Source organism: Pelecanus crispus, chromosome 11 (assembly GCF_030463565.1).
Source record: "Pelecanus crispus isolate bPelCri1 chromosome 11, bPelCri1.pri, whole genome shotgun sequence".
Lineage (NCBI taxonomy): Eukaryota > Metazoa > Chordata > Aves > Pelecaniformes > Pelecanidae > Pelecanus > Pelecanus crispus.
Genome location: NC_134653.1, coordinates 39,060,714 through 39,086,574, shown reverse-complemented (window position 1 = coordinate 39,086,574; position 25,861 = coordinate 39,060,714). Strand labels below are relative to the sequence as shown.

At 39.7% G+C, this 25,861-nt stretch overlaps 1 protein-coding gene across 4 annotated transcripts in view; it reads right to left on the bottom strand.

Moving 5' to 3' along the window:
• Positions 1 to 25,861, bottom strand: part of PPIL2 (peptidylprolyl isomerase like 2) — a 73,903-nt gene that overhangs the window by 23,321 nt on the left and 24,721 nt on the right. For 3 of the 4 annotated variants that reach the window (XM_075718214.1, XM_075718215.1, XM_075718216.1), the window contains 6 exons: positions 20,572 to 20,647; positions 19,248 to 19,408; positions 17,594 to 17,669; positions 16,274 to 16,380; positions 3,279 to 3,368; positions 1,853 to 1,886 (listed from right to left, as the gene is read on the bottom strand). In XM_075718214.1, the coding sequence (XP_075574329.1) occupies positions 1,853 to 1,886; positions 3,279 to 3,368; positions 16,274 to 16,380; positions 17,594 to 17,669; positions 19,248 to 19,408; positions 20,572 to 20,647 (544 nt within the window). The remainder of the gene's footprint in view (positions 1 to 1,852; positions 1,887 to 3,278; positions 3,369 to 16,273; positions 16,381 to 17,593; positions 17,670 to 19,247; positions 19,409 to 20,571; positions 20,648 to 25,861) is intronic. The other variant, XM_075718217.1, reaches the window with a different exon arrangement.

Below are 25,861 nucleotides of genomic sequence, written 5' to 3'. Positions count from 1 at the left end.
CTGAGGTCTGGCCACCTTCTTACAGCATGTGGCTCGAGATAGGCAAGTGAAATTTCTGCCTCACATTCAAGTACCTAGGATCTACCAGGCAGTCAGGAACAAATCCTGACAGACTACTTGCACTCTGCGAACTGTCTAAGTGGCTTCATTTAAGTAAGTATTAAACACACAGGCATGACAGTTGAAGAGAAATCTAGTAGCCCACCAGGCTGTCCATTTACAATATTTTCTGGTGATATTATCATATTCAGTAAGTGATTAAGGATATCTAAAATTCAGCTGTCTTAAAAAAATAAAAACCATTCAGTTGCAAAGAACATAGTTGCATCGTCTGGACTCTACAGTAATTGCAAACAATCTCTAAAAATCTGCAACACATATCTATTTTAGTTGTACACTGTCCATGTTATTAGAACTTTAATAGTCTTGACGGATGTTTGCAAGACATCTCGCTTGCAATATATTCATACTTAATTAATAATGATGAGGAAAACAAGATGGAAAAGACTAGAGGTCATTAGACTCCTTTTTTAAAATAAAAGAATATACATAGGAGTTTTCTTCTCCTATGATCATATTTGCATTTTACTTCCTACTTGCTTTGCCAGTAGAGCTGTCTTGACCTTCAATGCAGCTGCACTGCCAGTCCTCTGCCAACTGTGAATTGTGCTGTCTTACAATACTTCTACCATTTGCACAAATAGAGACAAGAATGACACCAGCAAGTTAATTTTCATTCCACAGCAGGATCTGAACTACACCCTACAAGGGTGAGAGGTGTCTGAGTCAACCCATTAAATTTCTCCCGTCTCCTGACACCTCTTTAATTTCTCATTTTAAGAGATGTTCCTAATTATGTCTTTTGGGATTTGAACTGAAACTTTCCTTATAACAAAATCAAATCACATTTCTTTTGACAGTCCAAGCATATATGGTAACAAATCTTGTTAATGGGCTTTTGCCATCAAAACACAGAACCTTTAACTAGTCTCAAATCTTGAGTATGGAACTGTTGACTATCACATGCAGTAGAAGAAAAACTGTTGGGCAACTCACACTAACATTATTTACAAAGTAAATAGAGCTGAAGTATTTAACAACTACAAAACCAGCCTGGATGGCCTGTGAGCACACACAGCAGAATATAGTGCTTGCATATACGTGACACATGTCCGAACTAGATAAAAATGCAGAGAACCCCACAGGACCAGGTGAGGAGGAGCTGTGGAGGCTGGTGACATCTACAAGTGGGTAGATAAAAGGTGCAAGTGGAAAATGAGCAAATTTACAGCAGCAACTAGAGATACTACATGACATATCTACTGTGGTGGGCAATGCTCTGAGGACCCTTCAGCTCCTATGTCTCCTGACCATTTCTGATAGGACTATTACACAGATCTCCAACTAAGGGAGAAATAACAGGCAGAAGAATTTAGTAACAGTGATCCCTAAAAGTTAGAAAAAGAGCAGCTTGGGCTTCACAAGGCAACTAGCTGGGAGAACAGATGGCAACTAGGCATTCACCAATTCCAAGGCAGGTCTCAAGTTTTCCATTAATACTGAATTTGAAAGAAACTTTGCATGAATGTGTTTCTTCCTTTGATCTTTGCCCTGCAAGACCAGCTGTAAAACCATTATACTGGAAGAAAAAGGAAGCAAAGACCCAACAAGAATTCTACATGGAAGAGTGCCCAAGTTTTAGACTGAGAATATATCAGATGAAACTTTGAGCACAGTTAAAATGGTCATAAAAATATAGTGATAAAACCTCTTCTTTAAAGTAGAAATACTCACAGTGTACCACGTGCCATCATTTAGAGAATTTTAATCTACAAGGTGGCTGGAACCTTACCTGTTCCTGTTCCAGTTGGATCACCTCCTTGGATCTGCAGAATTTAAATAAAATCAACAGGTTACATACATATATGTGTGAAAGACATTAAATACAAGCCATAAAAGCCAATTCTGCTCAATTTTCTTCCTTCTATATTGTGTCACGTTGACAAGTTAGCAACAAGTAAACCATTACTACTTATTTGGAGCTTCTTTTATCAGCTGGCTGTCACCTCCTACATTTCTTATCCAAGAGCAGAATGACAGTTTTATAAAAATAATAGGCCTGTTGTGGGTAAACAGGGAAAATAAACAGTCTCAAATGGGTTAACCAGACCATCCTTTTATGTGCTGCGTCATGACCTGCTTTTTAGCTGATGATGAATTGCTTTTGGAAATGAAAAAGCTTTATATTTTGTTACCAATCCTCCACATGATGGGAAGGAAAGAAATTAAGGAATATGGAATATTTTCTGTATCTGAATCTGTATTTCCCAGTATCGCTGTCACTATCTGCAGTAGGAAAAATCCTCATGTGAAACCAATGTTTCAGCAACATAATTAATCACTGTATATATATGCAGGATCTACAGAAATAATATTCTATATTCTAATGCCAGTAGAGGGAGCATGCCATGACTAGCTTCACAGTAATAGCACAGAAGCACAATTTTAATTGTGAGTTTAACGATGAACTGAGATATACAGTGCTGTCAAAAGAAAAAAAGCTTATTTTAGGGTGAGAGGATGGAACGTAACATTCAGTGATGTCGCCTGAAAGATGTGCACTGCCTTCAGGATCAGGTTGTTAATTCTTCCGAAAGGAAGTTACAAGACAGCTACACTATCCCAAGCTGCCTGGACTGTACCTATGTAAATAAAGATCTTTGACTACAAAAGTCAACTTTCTGGTTCACTAGGTACTCTTTAACTCCTTCACAAAGAAAGTCCTGGAGCACACTCAGGAAAGGATGATCTGACAGCATCCAACTACCACAACCTGAAACAGAAATTCAGCTGCTTTCTAAAGTTTGATCTGAATGGGATTTCAACAGGCCACAGTACTACTTACCCAAATTAGCATTCCTCTCTCTCTTTCTCTCCCCCCCTCTCTCCTTCTGTTCATTAACCACCCACCCACGGCTTAGGAAAGATAACAAGAGCCTTGCCAAGGCAGTGACTCTCAAAGGCTCTGTCTGGAACGCCAGCAAAAGCCCTACTGAATGCAGTGATGCTCCAAGTGCCAATATTAGTCAGAGACAGTTGTTAGTAAGACTAGTAAGTGCACGTTTAGTAAGTTAGGACAATTCTAGTTCTCATGGTATATTTAATATACATCTATTGCAAGCTGTCATGCATGGAAGAAAATAAAACTGAATTAAGCTAAATAAGTATTTTGAGGACATCACATATTGTGCATTACACAGGATTTGTCCAATACTCACCACAAAATTACGAATTGATCTGTGAAAAATTGTTCCATCATAGTAGTTCTTCTTGCACAATTTGATAAAATTTTCACATGTTCGGGGTGTCTGAAAGACAAACGGAAATTTTAATTAAGTAATACTTTCAGACAATCAACTTGGTCGCTACACTGTTTACAAGAATCACTTTTCATTCGTGCCTTGTGAAGAAACACAGGACTCTTGAGGAGGAATGAGTCTTTGTCTACAGAAAAAAAAGATATAATATATGCTTTCTTAAAGTATACTGTAGAGACAGACACTGTCTTAAATAAATTAAACCCAGACCTTCCAATTAGCACAAAGAAGTTTTGAACACTAGCTCAGATAATGTGAGCTCCTAATAAACATAATGATGGTGAAAGGAGGTGAGCTCAGAGACTTTCAAGTAACTTAGTTCCAGCAGTGTATCATAATCCTGTTCCAAAGGAGGCTGCCTAGCACTGAAGAAAGTTAATTTCCCAGAGTAAGAAAGAACCTGACTTCTCTGCTCCCCTATTTCAAAGTGAGCACGTTGAAGCTAACTGGAGGAGAAGCACTTGGTCCTCTTCATCACTTGGAACTAAAAATGGGACTGAACCCACAAGTCACCAGACCATAGGACAAGTAAAAAAAGACATCCTGTTTTCAAAAAATTTAAAAAAAAAAAAAAAAAAAAAGAGATGCTAAATATATCGCCAACTTCTAATTTGCTTTTACAGAGCAAATTAAAGCTATTTATTTGAATTTATGAGCCATGGCATTCAAACAGTACCTTCTGAAAAACTTTACTGTCTACCTAATTATCCTTCCACTGCAATTGTACAGATTTTCTTCTCTGCAACACTAAAATACCTTCACACGTACCAACACAAGCACAGAAACAGCCTGTTTTCTATACTTGGACACGTTTTCCAGCCCCACTGTGAATTATGTGCATAAATACATTCCAGTGTTACAAAAGAATACATCTAACTAATCCGAGTTGTTACAGGCGTTGAAAATACCCTTAATATGGTGTATGCTTGCAAGTAAAGCCCCAGCACGAGCCGCAGTGTCTGTCAATGAACACACACAACACTCGAAGCCTCTTTCTGAACAGCACCGATTCCCTTCGCATCGCTATGACATCATTCTTGGTCACAGCTGCAGAGAGACAGAGTAAGACTGAGCCACGCAACCTGAAGTGACTTAAAAGCAAAAAAATAAGGCAAACCCAATTACAATCATTTAAGGATGAAATAATCGCTATCTTTTAAAAAGCAGATCCATATAAGGATTCATCTGGAACCATACAGAATTTCAATTTCCTGTATTTTCTCATCTGAAACACAGTAATTCTCAGCCCTCTTTCTTGACACTGAAATGTCTCTTAATTATCCAAACAAAATCTACCTGCCATCATAAATTCTTTATAATGATTCCTTCTTAATTACTCTATACAGATATAGATGGCAGTTGTCAGCTGAGCCGTAACTGGAAAAATAAACAAATTCTAATGCAATCTTACACCAGCTATTATCTCAGATTTCCTATATAATTCATTACTGGGTTAGAATGGTAATGGTACCATAATGAGTTTACAGTAGAATGCCACTGGGACATGTATTTTGGTAGCATCCTGAGGGCAACTTGTAAGTAAATATATTCCATAAAAATTGTTTCAAGCAATAGGAGGTTTTCCTACAGTTTCAATGTTTATAGCAAATTTGAAAATTTTTCTTTTAATTGGACATATATGCTTGAAAATAATCTTTGCACATGACTTTTCAAGTAAAATTCAATCCCTGAAGAATCATTTGTGCAGCATATGCTTCCTTCATAGGACAGTATCATAACAGCCTTGATCCTAACGTAGTGCTATTAGTTATCAGTCATGAAAAATGTCAGTAAGGATAAAAATATGTTTAAAAAAATTCTTTATGGATCAGAAATGGAATCAGCAGCTTTTAGCCTATGGCACTTTATCTCAGCAGACCCAAGCACTCTTTGGAGAGAGAAACATAGTTAATAAGTTCTCTGGGGGGAATACAGCAACCTGTGATTAATTTTTTAAGAAAAATGAAATCAGGCGAAAGTCTGAGTCCCCTAGGAATACATACCAAACCAGTTTAAATTTGCACAACGTTGATAACCCAATACAGATTTCCTATTTATTTTCAAAACATGATTTGTAAAATATACATCAAAAAACCTGGCTCTAGTAATGTATTTTTTATGTAGGACGTATGCTGACCCTTCTTCTCTAAATGGATTTCTAGTTATTATCTTTTCCCAGAAACAAGCTTTTCAAAGGCAACTGCAGAAATATTTAGTATAGATGCAATAATCATTTCACTGCAAGGTTTTCTTTAAATAATTGCCACCAAATTGGTTCCCATGGTCACCTCATGCATCATACAGATACGTTTGGCAGGTAAACAGTTCCTTAGCAACATTACCGTTACCTTTTATGGTGCTTTTTAGTAGACACAAATAAAAAGGTTTGCCTTCAATCAGTAATAAACCCCAGTTTCAGTCATGCAGTTGATCTAGAATATCTGGCTCAGATTATCTGATTTATTCAAAGCAGTGAATATTCTTACCAAATCTCACACTGCCAAGAACATTTCAGGGATTTTTTTAAGCAGCATCCTGTCCAAAGCAGGACAAAAAGGCTTGAGGTTTATGGGGAAGGTGTAGACACTAAGTAATGAAGTTACGTTCTGCATTGACCATACAAACATAGCCAGTTTTTGAAGTCTTTGTTCCAACTACAAAGACTGATGAGAAATACATATAAACAAATCTGACTCTGTTATTTGAGTGTAAGATCTTGTGGAAGATGTCAGACTGGCAGTCTTGGAATGCAAAACTGTCTACTTCTTCAGAAGCTTGCTCCACACCACTTGCCTCACAGTCTCTGAAGGAGAGGGGGATGGTCAAGGCACCGGGAAATCATAGAATCATAGAATCGTCTAGGTTGGAAAAGACCTTTAAGATCATCCAGTCCAACCATTAACCTACACTACCAAGCCCACCTAAACCAATCAAGGGTAGACTAGACTAAACCATATCCCGAAGTGCCACATCTACCCGTTTTTTGAACACAATGCGGAAGTGCAGAAGGCAACGACGGTTTTTTATTGCCTTATTACTGACAATGGACTCCAGGCTCTCTTCGTACTTCCGGCTGTTCTTGTCTCAAATTGACCTCAACAGCAGCAGCTAACTTCTCCCTCTTTATTCCTTTCACATTAAGCAGGAAATTATTTACATTATTTCAATCTGCTGACTTAGACATATATGTAAGAAAGTCGAGGGAAAAATGCCACCTTAATTTGTTAACCTGTTGATCTGAAAGCCACCGACAAAAAAAAAGGTTATGTTTTAAATCTACTGCAGTATCTTCTGAGAAGGATGCAGTGATAGTCCTAAGAAGCAAAATTTAAAAGTTGTGGAAGGCTTTTCTCTCCCAAGAGTGTGGTAAGACAGCCCTGAGAAATCCTTTCCTTCAGTCAAGTTGAGACCACGTAAGTGAACGCAGTGTCTCTGTATGATGTCCTTCAACTTAAAGACAGTTCTCTCTCTGAAGGACAAACAGTAAGAAAAAAAATACCTTATTTATACCAAAATGAGTTTCCTGCTCAAAGTATGCTCCCCATTTATTTTGTAGATGCCAGATAACTGTCTTTCAACTGTAGAAAATTCACACCCAAGACAAGCGGTAAAATTTTAATAAACAGTTTGAGACAGGAATCCAGAAGAATACTTATTCCAGAAGATGACTCAGATGCTTTGCTTGGCTCACAGACATGTATATATAATGGAGAAACAGCCCAGTGGTTTTCTAATTATGTTTAAGTCTCCATTTAGCTAACACACTTAGTAACTAATTGTACATGGAAATACCAGCACTCTACTAGTTACTAGGCCTGGACAAATTTCAGAATTGAAAAGAGATTGCTACTACGACCATGCAAACACAACAGTGACAAAAGGCTGATTGTGAAATCACGGATACTGGGAAAACACTAAAGAAAGGAATATAAAATTGAAAAAAAAAAAGGCAAAACAGAAAAAAACCCCTGAGTTCTTGCTATGAAGTTCTAGAAGAAATGCAGACTTTATCTTGTTCCCCTTTTAAGTATTAACCGAGCCAATTTTAGTTTCCTTTTTTCCAGCAAGGGTGGCTCCAGACCAGGCAAAAACAATCGCTCTTGCTGCATCTCGAGACCCGAGGGGTAAGACTAACCAAGCCAGGTCACTGTCTGCTTTCTCAGTTTGCAGCTCTCCTTTCTCATCAGTTAAAATGGGTCATTACATTTGTAAAAGTTACCTTAACTCAGAATTTGTATTGGGCAGCTGAAGAGCCAACCAGAAGTACATTAAAAACCTGCAGCACTCCTGTTGCCAAGGTGCAAGAGATGGGAAAAGAGGAGCTTCTGAGTCGTTGCCATGACTGCGGGGAAGAAGGCTTTACTATGTGAAGAGCTAATCATTTCAAAATGCTCCATCCCTTGAGGATCTGCATGAACCTTGAAGAGGAATGTCACACTAAGCATTCAGAAGCTGTCATTCACACATCTGTATAATTTCCTTGTGCTAATTCTACTTCCCTTTTATTTCTTTTTGTCTCTCTAAATTGGATGAACTGTAGTAGTTGCACTAAACTACAGAGCCTTAATATATGCTCATTAACCCTACGTTTCAAAGCAGAAATAATCTGAAATAATGAAAAGCTTGTTCCTCACAAATTAAAATTGCATTCTACAGCCTTCATCTTATCACACAAATGCCAGAATCCCACTACTAAGAGGCATGAACTAGTGATGTAAATTTCTAAAGCTTCAAACGAAGCCTGCAATTTTTTTAACGTAGATCTTCTTTAAAATCCAAGGTGGATTTTGTTTTGCTTTAGTCCATTTACTTTTTTTTTTTTTTTTTTTTACACAGAACATTTTCAGTCTTGTAATTGTTCATTCGAGCAACTCTTTTAATGCATGAGCCCATAAAGAGGCGATTTGGTAAGGTTTAAACTCAATCCTCCCCATCCCTTTCAACCTGCAATGCTCGTAGCCTACCCATCCCACAGGAAAGAACTCGCCCTAGCAAAAGTTTGGCTTTATTTAGGGCTTAGTCAGAGGCAACTGTAATGGAGCAGTTTCAGGAATCACCATCTATAAGGCGCAAGTGTCTGTTCCCAACACTAAGTCACGGAAAGAAACTGGACATATAAATGTTTCTAGTGCGCTTCAATGCATATTACTGTACTAGAAGGCAATTGAAGCTACCCTACTTCATTTTGCACCAATGACCTAGGAGCACACTCCATTTGTTTCAGAGCAAGAGGGACAAGAAAATCCAAAACTCCACAAAGCCCACCGCGAGAGCAGAGGGACCATTTCACTGCAGGAAGCCCATGACATTTCCTGCTGGAGAAACATTTATTATGGACCTGAACATCACCCCCTGCCAGCCCCACTTTCCTGCTAGCAGTTCCCCTACATGCGAGGGAGGCTGAGCCGGTGACAGGTTACAGCGGCAAACAACAGCTGCCTAGGGTGGTTCAGTTCAAAAAAGACACGGTTCATGTAGGGGACACCATTCTCAGTCTGGTCATACAGTGAGCGAACACACTCATGGCAATTTGTGATCTATGATCAGAAGAGCTCAGTTCCAATGAGAGAGCACTGGGAGAGATGAAAGCATCAGGGCACTGTGGGGTGAAACATGTAGCCAAACCCTTACTGATAATTTAAAAAAAATCAGAACAAGCAAACTATGCCTCAGGTAATAGAATGCTGACTTGATAGCAAACATTTGCCTATTTTGCTACCTCAAAGCCTCAAAGTGTGCTTAGAACAAAGAGCAGAATTATTGCATTCTCATTACACAGAAACCCACTATAATTTAATTAGCTATTTAGCAAAGATTCCAGCAGATAGCTAAATTTCACTTTTCAAAGGCATTTCTTCCACAGTATTGACATTAATGATGCTACCAAAAACTTTTTCAAAGTCTAAGCAAGATGCTCAGCTTAGACAAGATGCCAATAAAAAAAAATACATACTCCAGTTTTGTTTTTCACTTTTTTGCAAATACAGTGACAATCAATCAGTTTAGCTGAGCACAACTCAAGTTAAACAAGGCATCTAATTCACTCATCTAATTTGTCAATGTTAACTACTAGCTCTCCAGAGGCAGAGTTGTCATCCCTAGCTGCAGTCATTACTTTTCCTCTTTTATTTATTGCAGTGGTAGAAAAGAAAACAATCCTGTCTGCCTCCCTTCAAATTTGTCAGTCACACAAGGGCTGAGGAGCTTGCCAGACAGTGCGGTGCAGGGCTGGGTGCTGATGAGGACGGGGCTGGCAAGCACGACACAGCACCACTAGGTACAGTCTAATGAGAGCGTAAATTTAGTTGCTTGAGTAACCTCCAGCAGCTGTAAAACTTGGAGTATCACAGGTCCCACGGTGGCTCCCTGGCATTTCGTCAGTCTGCAACAGGCACATAAATTCCACCTTTTCAGAAGATGCAACCTGTAAGCATATCCACACTAGACAGCGAAGCTCTGGTGGCTGTCAGCCTCCCAAGGTCACCCCGCTCTCATCAGAGGAGCCAAGGTACAAACAAGAAACGTGTCAGAGGAAGATGAAGAGCAGCAGCTGTGTAACTCCAAACCACCCGCCCCATCCTCGGGTTTGGGATCGCTAAGTGGCAGACACAGCTGGGACGGGATGCCTGCGCCGTCAAATGTCAAAAACCAAGCAACGCAATCCAGTAACACTCAATTCCCTCCCCAGAAGCAGCTTGTCAGGGGTGCTGGGGAGGTAAAAAGGTCCGAATGTGCAAAATGCCTTTCCACTAATTACCCAAGGCCAAAGGCTGCCAGGAAACTGTGCAGAGCCAGCCAAGGGCAGCAAGCCCTGCGGTACAGGGAGAGGTTCGCAAGGAGGCGGCCGAGCACCTTCCTTAACCCCATCCCGAAGGTCCCATTCGAGCACGGGCAGCTGGGGACATCGGGGACTCCCACTGCCCCCTCGCTGCTGCAAAGCAGCACTGAGGACACGCACATGATGGCAGCATCCAGACAAAGCATTTCTTACTGACATCTTGCAGGAAAATGTTTCTCCTTTCTCAAGCATGGGTGTTATACCCCCAAAGTTAAAAACATTTTAAATATTAGCTTCTAGTTACTTAAGAGCAACAACCGGTCAATCAATATGGCTGCAGAGCCATTTCACTCCCAACCACAGAAAGCAACAGATCTGTCTGCCACTGCAGCGCTTTGAGATAGAAACACCAGCAACAACAAACATTTTTATTCAGCTGTTCTCCTACTGGAAAAGGACAGTTTTGTTTGTTTGTTTTTAGTTTCTGTTGACAAGAACTTTCAAAGTTGAAAGTTGCCGCTCTTCCTACAATCACAGAATCATAGAATGGTTTAGGTTGGAAAAGACCTTTAAGATCACCCAGTCCAACCATTAACCTACACTACCAAGTCTACTCTAAGCCAATCAAGGGTAGACTAGACTAAACCATGTCCCAAAGTGCCACATCTACCCGTTTTTTGAACACTTAAATGACCTACTTTGATGAAAAAAATACAAAATAAGCCATTTACAACCATGCCAAGACCACTGTACTTCACGCTTACAACCATATTACTGAGTGAACAAGACGCTGGTAAAACATCAGCCCATTATTTGCTGGACAGTGCCACAACGACGCTGACAGAAAGTGAGCAGAATGGATGTTTAAATCGGAAAGAAAATGAGAGATTCAGGAAGACTGGGGAACCTCGTCATGCCAGGAGGTCAAAGGACTTTTACAGCAACTCACTTCTTTCCCACTGGAAATGGATAAGAAGTTTACAGGCTTCTGATCTTCAGAACAGTCCCTCACACAAAAGGAGAGATGATTTCAAAGACCAGGGGCTGGATTACACATTTATAGATCACAGGCATATTTAACAGGTCAGAGGGCCTCAAAAGATTAAAACACCCGTGTTTGTAGAATAATGGCTTCTTCAGATAGTTATGCCAAGACATCATCGTTAAGCAGAGTTTGCCAGGTCCTAAAACCTCAAAAAGCATTTGTGGAGTGCTGGATGGAGCTTTGAAATCCATCTCGCATTCTTCTTTGTTATGCCAACTTGCCCTTAAACCTTAAAGTATTAAACCTGAGAGAGACAGGCGAATTTACAAAAACTGCCACGGCAGTTACGGATTAGTATTCAATTACCACTACCGGCATGTGTTTAACCACCAGATCATTACGCCACAGTGACCACTTGTATGAGGAGAACTCACAAAGGAGAGAAGGGAGACAGTACACCAAACCTCCTGTTCATCATTTTGGAAGTCTTCTGGAGTGTTAGAATTTTTTTTTTTTAGAGATATATATATTTCCATAGCACAATGAAAATAAAAAAATACAAGCACTAAACAAGAAGCCCTCAAAGCAACCTCGAGGCAAAAGCAGGAATTTTTATTCCCTTTCACAGGTGCAGAGACTAGGAGTCTGCTACTCTGTCTATTCTTATGCAGGGCTGCTGATTCCAACAGGCAGCCTAGGTTATTTGTGTAGCCTAAGTCCAGCAATCAGGCATATATGATACATGTTATCGCCTGGGAATTCAAAATTATGCCCATATTTATTGCTCACTGTGAAATAAAAAAAATGTGATGCCACTCATCTAAAAAAATCCGTAACCAAATGACATAGCCACATCATGCAGCAAGTCCATGGCAAAAGCACAGAATTCAGGGTTTACCAGCTCCTAGTTCTCCACTCTGTCCATTACACCACACTGCTTTTCTACTTACAAACCCAAGTAAATTTGATTTTCTGCACAGGTTAAAGCCCCCACCCTGCCTTAAGAGGCTGGTCCACCACCTGCAAGGTATCACTGCATCACTATAGTCACTAATACAACAGAACACACATGGATAGACAGCTGTTCCCAGCAGCTTCCTGATTACAGCAGCTAAAAGAACTTGAGGAGATTAGAAAAATCACAGTAAACAAAATACAAGAAATCCAGTGACATTCATTGCCTTTCATCAGTTATTTTTTCATAGTTTATTTGTTTGGCGATGCATAAGACTAAAGCTGAAAGAATAACACTTGTTGGATGCTGTTAAATCTGTACTCGCCAAAATTACTTCTGGCAAGTAGAATTTTTGTAAATTTGTCTCCAGTTAGCGTATACAACAAATGTTGCTTACGCCCAGCTGAACTCAGCTTCCTGGAAAATGTTCCTAACAAATGGCCATCTGATTAGTCCCCATCAGGAGGAACATACTGTATCTGAATAAGACGACTGGGAGAAAAACAAATGGCAACAGAGAGCACTACGCACACCGCTATGTTGCAAAGGGAGAACAGTACTGTACCTTTGCTCATTTGAGGCACAAATTCAAAAGGGTGGAAAAAAATCCAGCTTATCTTCCAAACTCTTTACTGCCTTTTCTCCAGTCAATGCCTTACACCACACATCATCTTTCTGGAAACTAAGTGAAGTTTTCTGGTGCTCTGAACAAGTGATTTCAAACACAGAAAATACGTGGATTCTAGCCTTATTTCATGCTCGCTTTCTGAATTCTGTCACAAAGTAACTGATGACTTCAATCACACCGCAGCACTGATTTCCTCCCCTGGATCAATACAAAACATTTCTTGATTAGGTTTTTGGTGCTAGGAAAAATCTCATCACTATCAATCTTATTGATTGGCACCTTAAAGTACTAGTGTATGAAGATCCCTAGATTTATTTTTAAACAAAAGTTTCCATGCGTACATATAGACTGAACTCCAAACAATCCATACTCCTGGATAGGTCACAAAAAAAAACAGGGGAAAGAAAGAACAGGAGACAGAAGAGCTGTGAAGGGAGAGGAAGTAAGAACCCAAGGGGGGTACTGAAGGCAAAGAGGACTTTGGGTAGACTTCAGAAGCAGTACAGACTGCTGAGAGCACAACTGCAAGAATGTTTTACTTAAATAGCCCACAGACATGAAAATACAATTGAAGATTCAGTAGACATACACTCTAAGATAGCAAGTATGTCACTTGCTGTTCACTGTTTCAGCAAGAAGACTTCACGTCATTGTGTACATTGAAATCTAACCTGTAAGACTATTTTAAAATGTAATTTGAATGTTGCAAGTTCTACCTCCGGACACAGGTATTCATTTGTCATATTTATATAGCAACTTCATCCTCAAGCTTCCTAAAGCATTTCACAATCATGTATTTGCAGTACTGTGCAAATACAACCACTGCTAGGGTGGCTTCCATAATAACCAGGGCACAGGATATCGCTTAGCACTTAAAAAACAGGAGCCTGTGGTGAGGTCAAGACAACAACCAGTCAGGCAGTGTTCAGTCTTTAAAAAGAGAAGCTAAGCACCACTGTAATATGGCTTGTAAATCATATACTTGCTCCTGCAGTTGCACTGCTTGAGAGAGTAGATGCATGAATTCCCCAAATCACACATATTTTGGATTAATTCAAAGAGCAATGACAACCTAATACTGCTATCATCTCTCTCATTCACTCAAGTAGCGCAGATCTGTGTGTTGAATCCAGGGGTCTCAAATCTGCTGGGGACATCAGTGTGTTTCCAATACAGCGCTTTGGGCTGAAATTTGTTTCTCCATTTCTTTCTGAAAAGCTGGGGTACTACCCATGCCAATTACATTAGAAAGTCATGAAGCCTGAAAAGTCAGGCACCAAAAAGCCTGTGCAACATTAATTTGGGCAAGCATTATGATACAGTCCAGCTCCCCCTGACTGCATTCAAGGACCTTACCCACATTCTAGACTTTTGCAGGAAAACCAGATCCTGCATATAAACCACTTCACAGTTCTAAACAGCACCCAGAACTGGTTCAGCTTGTGCAGTGAATAAGCCAGAAGAGCTGACAAAAAACTCAGCATATGATTAAGTAAGACTATTACCATGCATATTCACAAGCAGGGTGAACTGGATGTGCTTAGAAAGGCTTGATTCTGGCATTTCCCCATTTTCTGTCTGTCTTTGCAATCTCAATAGATCCATTGTAGCTGGTATGTGTAATATGTTAGTAAGATGTTTGCTCTGTCTGTACTGAGCTACCTTATGTGCCTAACCTCAGTGTGATTCAGGAAAACCAAAGTTAGAAGCACAAACTCCTTATATAGTAAAGGGAGAAAAACAAGCACCTCCCGGAAGAACTGATTTAATAGACCTAGGATGATGACCTAAAGTGGATGTTGTGAAAACCTCTTTAAAGCAGTAAGTTTTTCCAACTTATTCTAAATATATATCTTTTTCCCCTCTGCAGTGCCAAAGGTCTGCTTAATTCACACAGATTTAATAGACACAAAGAAATGAAAGAAACAGATGGCTAGAGGCCAGTGTTCAAGCAGGTTTCGTGTTAAACAGCGCACACTTCCAATGTATGCACGAGGAAGCAGTGGGTGTGAAAGGGAGATGAACAGGGATTCATCTGGAAAAAAGGAAACACAATGGATATCATACAGGAAGTTTATAACGGGCAATTGAGACTGGGTCCTCAGGACTGAGTGACACTGGTCACACATATGGCTAAAAACCCCACACTGACAAGAATAGCTGCAGTCAGCCTGCATTAGCCAGGAGCCAGTTTGAGAACATAGAGCAAAACAAACGATTCAATGCAATCTGCTCATTCTGCTGCTTCCCCCAAATATTGCTGTACTAACATCCTCTGCTTTTTGCCTTATTACATAGTGTTACTATTTAAGAGCATGGAAAACACCTGTAGGGATGACAGGGACCTACAGAATTACTAGCATGATATGCTGCTGTTGAGATTCTCATACTGTCTCCACAGATCAGCTTGAGATGTTTACACATATCTTGCTCCTTACTCGTGCGAGAGAAAGGAAGAGAAGGGAAAGCTAGCAGGCTTGTGCTGTTTCCTCCTTTTTTTTTTTCCCAGGCAAAAACCGATGCATTCTCCCAGTGCACCTCTGGATTTCACACCAGGCACCCCAGCTCCTAGCCAGCACCACTGTCCTTAAAGTCTGTGAGGGTCACAACAAGCAGAATTTACCATTTAAACCCCTATTCACATCCATCAACTTCCTAAAACATCTACCTTAAGGCCTATAATCTCCTGACATAAAAATCTCACTGAACAACGGAAGGTTGGGCTTTTTACATTGAAAACTTTTTTCCTTCTATAGATACGGTTATACAAATAAATAAGCCAACACACGAGCAAGCAGTGACATCCAAGACATCAGTGTCGCCACAACTCATCCATCTATCACAAGTCTTGCCATGTTTACTATTTTAAGAGCCACAGATTTCCCCCAGAATCAAACTATTGACTATAAAAAACTCTAGTGCGTTGTTTTTTTAAAATGAATGTCTAGGTCTTAATGGCAAAGGGAAGATGTTCGAAAACTTGAACCTTAAAAACCGAGATGGAAGTAAAAAATGTATTCTAAAAGTTTTCATTTAAGTTTGTTCTGTAAAGCTCATGATTTAGAAGCAAATCTAACCATTTCTGGGAATAACTACATATACTCACAGCCTGACAAACTGCTCTCGGTTTCACTGAGGTTCTTCTCCTGGTTTTGCCAGTAACCTACTATGTAACCTTGGGGTTATTCTCTCTTCTCTGTGCTCTTCTTTCTTTTTTCTCTCTACCTTCCTTGTCATTGTTTGGGTCACTATAATCCTGACCCTTTGAAGCTCTAAACATGTACCTTGACATGTTGTAAGTAGTCCACTAAAATGTATGGGACTACTCAGAGAACATTTATACATATAGTAGTATATCATATAAAATAATATATATACATTTTACAATGGAGTTTTCTGTATGTATGAAAACACACCAAAACAACTAAAAGCTAATTATTTATCTGTTATCTATTACAACTACACACTATTCCTTTCTTTGGACATTTCCATTGCCAGCTCCTATTCTGTTTGTTATCTAGAGTGATTCATCTCATGGGGCACACAGTACCATATCACAGTGAAGCTCCAAGTTTAGGTCTCCTTTATTAGTGTGAAGTCGCACATAGCCCTTCTTCTTCACGTATTTGTATCTCACAACATCTTCTTCAATAGCAGCTGTTATCAAAGCAAAAGACAATAATTAGCTCTCTGGAAGCTTACTCATTGATCTCTAGAAATCATCAGAAAACAGATTGCTAGATTCTACTGTCTGACCTCTTCCCCTGGGGTACTGGGTCTTCAGGGATTGTACTCTGCAATTCAACTATGATAACCTCACATTAATCTCTGTGCAAAACACTTTCCATTACAGAAAACCACCAGCTCCTTGAGAGCCAACAATATAATCTATATTTTTAAGTCACAGAAGCATTCAATATTACAAACTATAATTTTCAAGTAGTGTCTACCAATCACAAGCGTTACTTTGAAACCAAATCGTTTCTTGTCAAACTTGGAAGCCAAGCAGGTAGTCATCAGTCAGCCACAAATTGCTGACATATGAGAACCTACCCATTTCTGAAAACAAATGAAGCTAAGTTACTGGAAACATTACTGGAAAGTCAAACCAAAGGATCAATCTAGGATGCTTCCACTTCCATTTTGTCAAAATGTCCAGTTAGTCAGATATTTTCAACACTCAAAGATTCACCTGGAAATCACTGTAATCCACCAAGTAAAGGAACTGAACTTGGTAAAGGTAGTTTTAGTAATGTATTCAATCTTTGCCTAAGTGTGTGACATAATTCTAAATTTTAGTGCCAAAAGCCAGACCTTTCTCTTCAACTATACTAATTGCTCAGCTATTTAATCAATATTCAAATTAAATAAATTCTACACATTTGTGTTTAGGCTGGAAAATGAAAGCAAAACTTTATTGTACTAAAATGCATTTTTGTGTAACCTTGAAAAACAGTAAATCAGAAGTTACCACCACAAAATTTGCTGTCATTCTAACCAATATGGGATTAAGCCAAAAAGGTGGTAAAGGTTTTGTCTGCTATTTGAGGAGAGATTATACTTCATTCCTAACTTACATAACTGGATATCCCATTTTGTGGTCTCTGGGCATAGAAAATACCTCATTAATTTCAGTTCAACATAAGTAACTGCCATTCAAAGCCGAAGCTAATTCATAATTGCTCCATTATTTTCAGAATGAGCTCACTGTAAAGTAAGGATATATCTGCTCAGGGAATACATTTCCATGGCATCATTACTGACCAATTATCAATGCATTCCTTCAGTCCCCATAAATGTATGTGTGCTAGGGAGCACACTTTAAAACTGGAAAGTAAATGAACAGCTTGTAGCTAGGTAGTTCTGGTACCTGCTTCGTGTGTAGTTTCAGGCACCATTGCAGTGGAGGTGAAGGAAGCACTTACTGCTCCAGTGGAATAGTGAGCCTGTTTGCAGAGGAAAAAGCAAGAGAACAAGACATTAGATCCTAGAATTTATCTACTAAAGATACTATATAAGCACTAGAAACGCACAAATGTCCTCGTTCTGAAGGCAGACTTTCTGCTCTAGCTCCTATAGAAAGAAACAAATGCACGATGCAGCAATAATTCTCCATCTGTTACCCACAACATTTGCTCTGATGAACCTCTAGTGAAGGCTGCCCATGCGCTAAGCTGAAGGGGCTTATTGCTTCCACTACAGTTTAATACATCATTACGCAAAGATTCTATTATCAGAATTTATTTGTATGTCCACAGGTGGAGATATGAAAAGAGTACGGCTGGCAAGACATCTGTAAAACTCTCCAACGTTGCTGAGTAAGTGGAAGGAAAATCCAGTGAACCACGGAGCTACTGTGGAGGAAAGCTAACCGCCCCCCTCCCACACGCAGCCCTTCTGCACGCGGAAGCACTGTCCCATGGTTCCCAATGTCTATTTTGAGCTTTGTAATTCTCCTGCAGAAAGGAACTGGGAACGTCACACATGGATTTTGCAGTCAATTACAAAGATCTAATAAACCCGGAGATACGTGTAGCGGCTCTGGGGCAATGCCTGTAAAGAACACAGGTCAGGCCAACGCTCCGCCGTAAGGTGACATGCACTGTATCCTGAGCAAGTTCATAGTTATGCCCATCCACATCACTAGCTGACAGTCTGACTCTCCAGCACGTGTAGAGCTCATCATTGCACCTCACCTTTTTTTTTTCCTCCCTACATCTTTTGTTTTCTTATAACACTATGATGCCTTGAAAAACGGGCAAATGTGATCCTGCTCCTTGGGCACACACACTCCCTAATCTGTCACTAAGCCTCCTCGTTAAAAGCCATATGCTGCATTGCTATTAGTTTTCGTGGGAGTATAATCAAAGCAGGAAGACATATACATCCCACAATTATTAAAGGAAAGAAGAATACTCTGTCTTGCCCATTTCAAACAGCCTTTGATGTCAGAAATCTAGATGCAGATGAATTGTTTCTCTTGACAACCATGAACACACAGTAACATGCACCTGGAAGAACATCCTTTAAAATATTCCACTAAAAATCCTGAATTCCACTGGAAAAAAAAAAAAAAGGAGAAGCAGATGTGGATCATTTATATATTTGCCCACACCAGAAATGATTCACCTGCATTGCCCTTAAGGTGTGTTCTCTCTGCCAATAACTGCAGGAAGCAATGATAAACAAATTCAAAGCAAGAGATTACAACCTGGGGAAAAAGGTTCTGCCAACATATACATCACAACCACATCACAAAGATTCTTCCTTCTTATTGTGCTCCATTTCTAAAATGTTTAGGATCATTTACAATGATTTAACAAAGAGAAACTCACTGACACATACAATGTATTTCTAAGGAATCCCAATATGATTCTCACATTATCATCTATGACAAATTTCCATGTTACAGAAAACAGGAGTAGTGTCTGTTTATACTGCAATATGGCCTCTAAGCTGAAAAAAATCTATTACCATTCGTGAAGAAGTCAATCAGTGCCAAACTACAAATTAAGTCAACATACTGCATTCAGCTTATCCACTTTCTTCTTTTCAGGAGCCTTCATAGTAGCTGCTAGAATATCATCGCCTTTGAATTCCTTATAAAGCTCCAGTAAAGTCTCTCGGGTCTCTGTGTTTGTATTTTTCAAATAGTAAGATGGATCTAATTTTGCTTTTTCTTCATCTAGATAAGACAAAATTAAATCATGCACAGTTAAAAGAAAAAATCTATTTTGTTCTCCTTCAGTTTATTACATATCTAGTTACACAAAAATCTTCCAGATATTGTCTACTTTTTTAAAAATAAAAAGTCTCCTCACTGAATGGCCAGGCCTGTGATGCAAAAATCCCAAGATCAGATCTTTAATGTGATACCAGGGGGAGGAGGCGGCTGGTGGACTGGACTGCAGAATTTGATTTTTTTTATTTTTTTATTTTTAAAAGTTTCACTTGTTCTCTGTCTTGGTATGCCTACTGTTAGCTGGATATTAAATATTCCATCTCTGAGATAATACCCACTTATTTTTAGTGGGTAAATAGAGAGATGCTTGCCTGGAGAAGTAGTAGCTTAAAAAAAAAAAAAAAAAAAAAAAAAAAAAAAAAAAGAGATGAGCTTAATAAGACCCAGAAAAACACACCATGCTTAGAATCAGCAATTAGACCTCATTAGAACCAGTTCTAAAGGAAACCACAAGGGCCAAGGAAAGAATTTTTTCCTTCAGCAATTTAATGTTAGCAGATATTACTAAGCATTTAGCTATCAAAAAAATCACAAAGAATTGAGAAGCAAATTTCTTAGATATCTACAAAGGGAAAAAAAAACATTTTATTTTTTATTATTAAAATAATTTTGGGGCTATTTTAGAAAAATCTGTATCAATCTCAAACTTGGAAGATGTCCATTGTTATCCAGACAGAAGGACGGGCAATACATCGTTGACAGACACGAAAGAGCAGACAGGTATGAGAAGATGTAGGTTTCCTTGTCTTGGTTCTGGAACAAGGCTAACAGACCTTTTGGCAAACTATTTTTCCTCCTCTTCTCACTTCTTCCTCATCTACCTACCCTTAAAGGATATAGAAAGCTTTTCATGTTTGCACAGCATTCAATAGAAGACAGTTAATGATTTCTCAAAGAATCATGTCTTTGCTTCAAAATTTGTTAACACCTTTTGATGTGAAAGGGACAATTTCAACAAGTTATTCATGTTTCCAAGAAGCTTTCAGAGTTATCACTAGCCACTGAGGGATGCCCATCCAGGAAACAGCATCAATTCCATAACGTCATCTTTAGAATTTGCGTATTTGGGTTAGTGTTTTCTCAGCCTACCTTCAATTCATCCTTACCTGGATCAGTCACTTTTATGTTGTTCTTAACATGGAAGAAGTTTGAGACATTGAACTTATCCAGGTTTGTTGGATCCTGAAAATAATAATTAAAAAACAAATATCAGAGGGCTTGGCAGGCACCCATTGCATGCAACAGACTAGTTTGAAGGGCAGACGCCACCATAATAAATGAATAGGGAGAGACAGAATAACTTCCGTACTTCCCAAACCACAGAAATAAGAAAAAATATAAAGCAATCAACCCCAACCAACATCAGCAATGAGCCTGTTCACAGTAGGCTCTTTAGGGATCTGGAATTTAGTCCCAAACATAATATTACACATATTTTGCCTACAGAAGTTACTAACAGTACTAAGCTGAGTCTACCCTATCGTAGCGAGAAGAATGAACGAGGAACTGCAATCCCGTTTCTTTCCTTCATTCTGTGGTTTGCTCTAAGACCTATGCAAATTCACATTGGCTATCTCCTACTTACAACAGTGTGCCTGATCTGCACATGCTCTGTGAACTTTTGTAATGCATTTCAAAATACAAATAAACCTCAGAGCAAATCTTTGAAGTCAGAACTGTTTCGATTGGGTTTTTTTTTACTAGTAAAATCTGTGCTTACAGAATTACATCTAAAAATAAAATAAAAATACTTTAAAAAGCAACAAAAAGTGGTATTCCAAAAACTCTGTTGAGTGACCACTCAAAGAAAACAGCAAAAATACACAGTCCATTAACTGTGAGTCTTCATACTATCTCTAGGCAACTTTCTGCAGAACTTTGACCTTTTGTCAGAGTGAGAGAGACAAGGAATGCCTACTGGTGATCGATGTTACATTATGCTATTATTAAACAGTCCTTAATCCTCTTCTTACAATGATTTCAAGGTTTTCTCCTCAAGCTCCTCTGCAGCACAGAAAGGTCAAAACATCAGCCCAGGACACCCAGTCATTTCTGGAAATTTATCTTACACAAAACAATTCAAAATCTAAAATACCAAAATATCTTAATAATATGCAATAGTTTCAAGTTCAGGATAAAAAATGCAACGCATTATGCAAAGAACTATGACGCTGACATGAACAGTATTATCCCAAATAAATTTAATAAAGCTTCTCAGACCACCGTTGGTGGTAAGAAGTTCCAACAATTCCATCTCTGCTAAAAGTAATGATTAATACAAGCAGAGCTGGTAGCTCCATCACTTATTAAATGATCCAATTATGCCTTTTATTCATCCCTGAAAGGGCATGCTTCCACCAGAGAGTGCATTTTTAGTTTTACTGCTGATAGTAAAACCACAACACATTTATGAAATCAAGCTGTGTGATTCTGTACCCTAATGATGACCTCCTGGCTTTCTGCTGTCCCCTTTCCCAACCATTATATAATTTTTTATTGTTTCCTGTCCCACTATACCCCTCCGACAGATCTTCAACAAGACATGGACTGCCAAAAACCCCAGATATTTTATCTGTAAGATCTTGCATTAGAAACAGATAATCTGTAAATAAAACTACTAAGGAATAGGAAATATGGACCTGGTTTTTAACTGGTTTTGTATCCTCTGACACTGGCACTCAGGTGTATTTATTATTTATTACCTCACATACATATTTATGTATGTATGAATAGAGATAATTTCAGCCTTGCTCTCTGACAGTCAACAAGATGCATGGAGAAAGTCTGGAGAAAGGGCTCAGTGTGTTTCCAGAAGACACAGGTTGCCTCCTCCCAAATACTCTTCAGTAATCATGAGCTGCAGCTTTCCCAGACAGAAATCATCGCCTTGCACATAAATGTACCACCTCAAAAGGTGAAGGAAGTAAGACTGTTTACCCTTTCTAGGAAAGGAAAAAAGAATAATCTGTGTATTAATATTAATAGAGACAAATGGATTTATAGCAATCCACATGTTTGCTGTTCATGGCAAAGCTGAAGGGCAAGACTGAGTCCTGAAGCCATCTTCTCATGAACAGGAGGGAGCGCAGGACAGCAGTAAACATGAACCAGAAAACACCTTCACTATATTCCTCTAAGTAAAGCTTCTTCATTTACTCATTTATTGACTCTTTAAAAATAAATAAAAGGACATCACAACTGCCAGTGCCTTATGAAACCAAGTACTCAGGGTACCACAAATCGGATTAGTTCAAACTGTTCCACAGCCGCACTTCATTCAAACGTTTACCTGGCTCAACCAGCCTAATTACAGGCGTTAGGCAGCGCCGGCAAAAATGTTTACAGTCTTCTTCCCTGCAAGGGATTTCTCAGGGCTCTCCAAATCACCGCTAACCTCCCCATAGGCAACGCATCCATTATGGTATGAAGGACAGCAGAGGCCACAGGGCAGCTGAGACCAAGGTCCTCTGCTCAAGGTCCTTCAGCACATTCAGGTGGGCCATTTGCTCAAATGGAAACCTTCACAAAGATCTGATTTACAGCGTTGTCCCTCGTGTTCCTGATTCTGCAAAGCAGGAGTCTCACCACACATCGAGAAGGCAGACAATTCACGCAGCTACTTCAAAACCAGTTTCCCTCTGTCAGTGGAAAAAACCCTCAAAAATGGTTCCTCAGGTTGAAATTTGAGTGTCATCTTACACGGGACACCTAGGACAAGCAGCTGACACATTGATTCCTCCCTCTGAAATACAGCATCATGATACACTAGGAGAAGTTTGATTAGAATTAGTTTGATTAGAATTAGACAAACTGAGAATTAGAATGTCTAATTAGAATTAGGCATACTAAGTGTGACAGTACTGCAGTGAATATTAAGTTAAACGTAAGACACCACTTGCTTCTACCATCCCCAAGAGCAGAAACACATCTGACCAGTCCAGCCTGTGCTGTAGAAGACACAAACCATTTCCTCGCAGATGGTACTGAGTCCTAATAATATGCAATAGTTTAAAGTTCAGGATAAAAAATGCAACACATTATGCAAAGAACTATGATGCTGACATGAATAGTATTATCCCAAATAAATTTAATAATTCTCAGATACTTCTAAAGCTTCTAAAGATACACGTTTTTTTAAAGGTAGGTCTATGTAGATTTTAAAAGTGTACGTGGTCTTTAGACATACCACTTCAGGAAGAAAACTGTGTAAACACTAATAATTAGCCTGCCAAGTTCCTCTCGTTTAATCCATGACAGTTACGGGGCACAGAGTGAGAGCAGTCCGACCAAGGTGCCACAGGGACGGCAGAGGACACCCCCGCGTCGTCAGAGCCTTGAGCTCTAATGGATTAATGGCCTCTCCTGGTCAGGGAAAGGCTGGACTCATAGGCATGCTCCCAATCTTAAGATTAAGGCCTAGAGCCCAAAGGCCTAAAGAAATAAGTTCTGTGTAAGCGCAGAGAAACAAAGATGAACCATGAAGAATAAATTGGCCTACTTTTGTTTGTCTTAGCATATTTAAAAATATGTATCCAAATTACCATAAGTAGCAGTCTCGGGGTTTCTCTTATTAAGGTTACAAACCATAAACTTTAGTTTAGCAAATTACTAGCACAGATACAAACTTCAAAGGGTTGCTAACTATCATGACTATTAAAAATCTCATATTTGATGTTTTCCTGAAAGCTGAGCTCTGAAAACAATCTCAAGTTGTATTCCACTTGGATTTTTCCTACCATTTTCCGGTTTCACCTGCTTAAGGAAACAACTTAAACTCCATTAATCTTAAGCGCCGTACAACCCCCCAAAAGAACAGGTTAAAACCAGCGCAGTTTCAGACCAAGCGATTTCTTCGAGGCCCGATGCCTCTCTTATCGTTTGGTCAGCTATGCTGCATCCCCGATTATCTTCAGGACTGTCACCTTCGTGCACCAACCTACCGCGTCCCAGCACGTCGCCTCTTTACCTGGGCACAGGGTGCATGCGTTGGTGCAGGATTCGCCCTCAAAGAGCCCTCACCCACCCCCACAGCAAACCTGCTCCGACCTTCTGTCTGCACAGACAGCAAACGAGGAATAGCTGAGGAGTGCAATGGCAATTAGCAGTGTGCAGCTCAGCTACCTCCAACTCAGCTCATTAGTTATGCTTCCCGCCACAAATGCCGATGGTGTTTAACAGCTTGTTGTGAACCATGTCTTGTCCACGGCTGATTAGGTTCTACACAAACAATAAAGCTGACATAAGGAAGCACAGAACAGTATGAGCCTTTTTTTTTTTTTTTCCTTTAACAGCAGCAGACCTGTTTGCATTCTAACCAGACTTTTTTTCTGCCTGTTTATTTCCCCCAGAAGCCCCCCTCCATTTCTGCGGTGCAAAGCAGGTGCATTTGTTAGTGTGAATCTGTCAGGGCAGGCTCTCAGCAGGCTGCCTTCAGAGGACTGTGCCTATTACCGCTGGCACAACAGGGCTGGGGGGTTATTGCCATTAACCTGGCAGAGAGGAACAGACCACCTCTGCCTCTGCTTTACCCGCAAGCACTGCCGCTGAGCAGAACCACACTTCTCACTAACTCCCCTCCCCTGCCGGCACACAGCTCAGCAATCACTTCCATGAGTTTCCAGAGCAGGAATAATTTCTGCTGTATCTTCACAAATTTGAGAGCCATGGTTTCTGGTTTGTGAGCAGAGACCCAGTGGAGGACGAAGGATTGACAGGGGACTAAAGGGGAAATTGTTCTTAGTTCCTCTGAACACTTCCCGCCAAATGGGATGTGAAAGCAGGCTATTGCAGCATTCTTACTTTGCTCTTCTCAGGACCCTCTCACACTTGTTGTGATGGGAAGAAGTCCACAGACTGTCAGAGCCCACCACTGTGTCCAGCAAAGCACTACCTGACCCTGTTCCTCGGTGCAGCTGGAGCTGGAGCCAGTGCTTGCTTCAGCCTGCCCACTCTTACACAAGGGAATCCAGGTCATACTTATTCAAGTGCTTGCTATTAAGTTCCACATCATTACACAAAGAATAATTTGCAAAATAGGTGATTGAAACACACAAAGAATTTACAAGTAACACTAATTAATAATAATTTCTACTAGACTGTTGACCAGATTTTGTCACCAAGATTAAATGGTGAACAGCAGACCTTGAGATCTAACACTGAATTACACCCCAAAAAGCTTTACTTGGAAGATAACTTCAAATTAAGTTAAACATTTAGATTGAAAACTAGCTGAAAACCTGTAAAACACAGGACTGGAAGAAACACCTAGTTCTGAACTGTAGCCTAATGCAATCTTATTGTGTCAAAACTCTTCCAAAGCTATACTAAATCCTACCTTTAAAACAATTGCAAAGTGAAATGATGAACAGCAATGTACCAGAATGGGAAGCAGAAAAG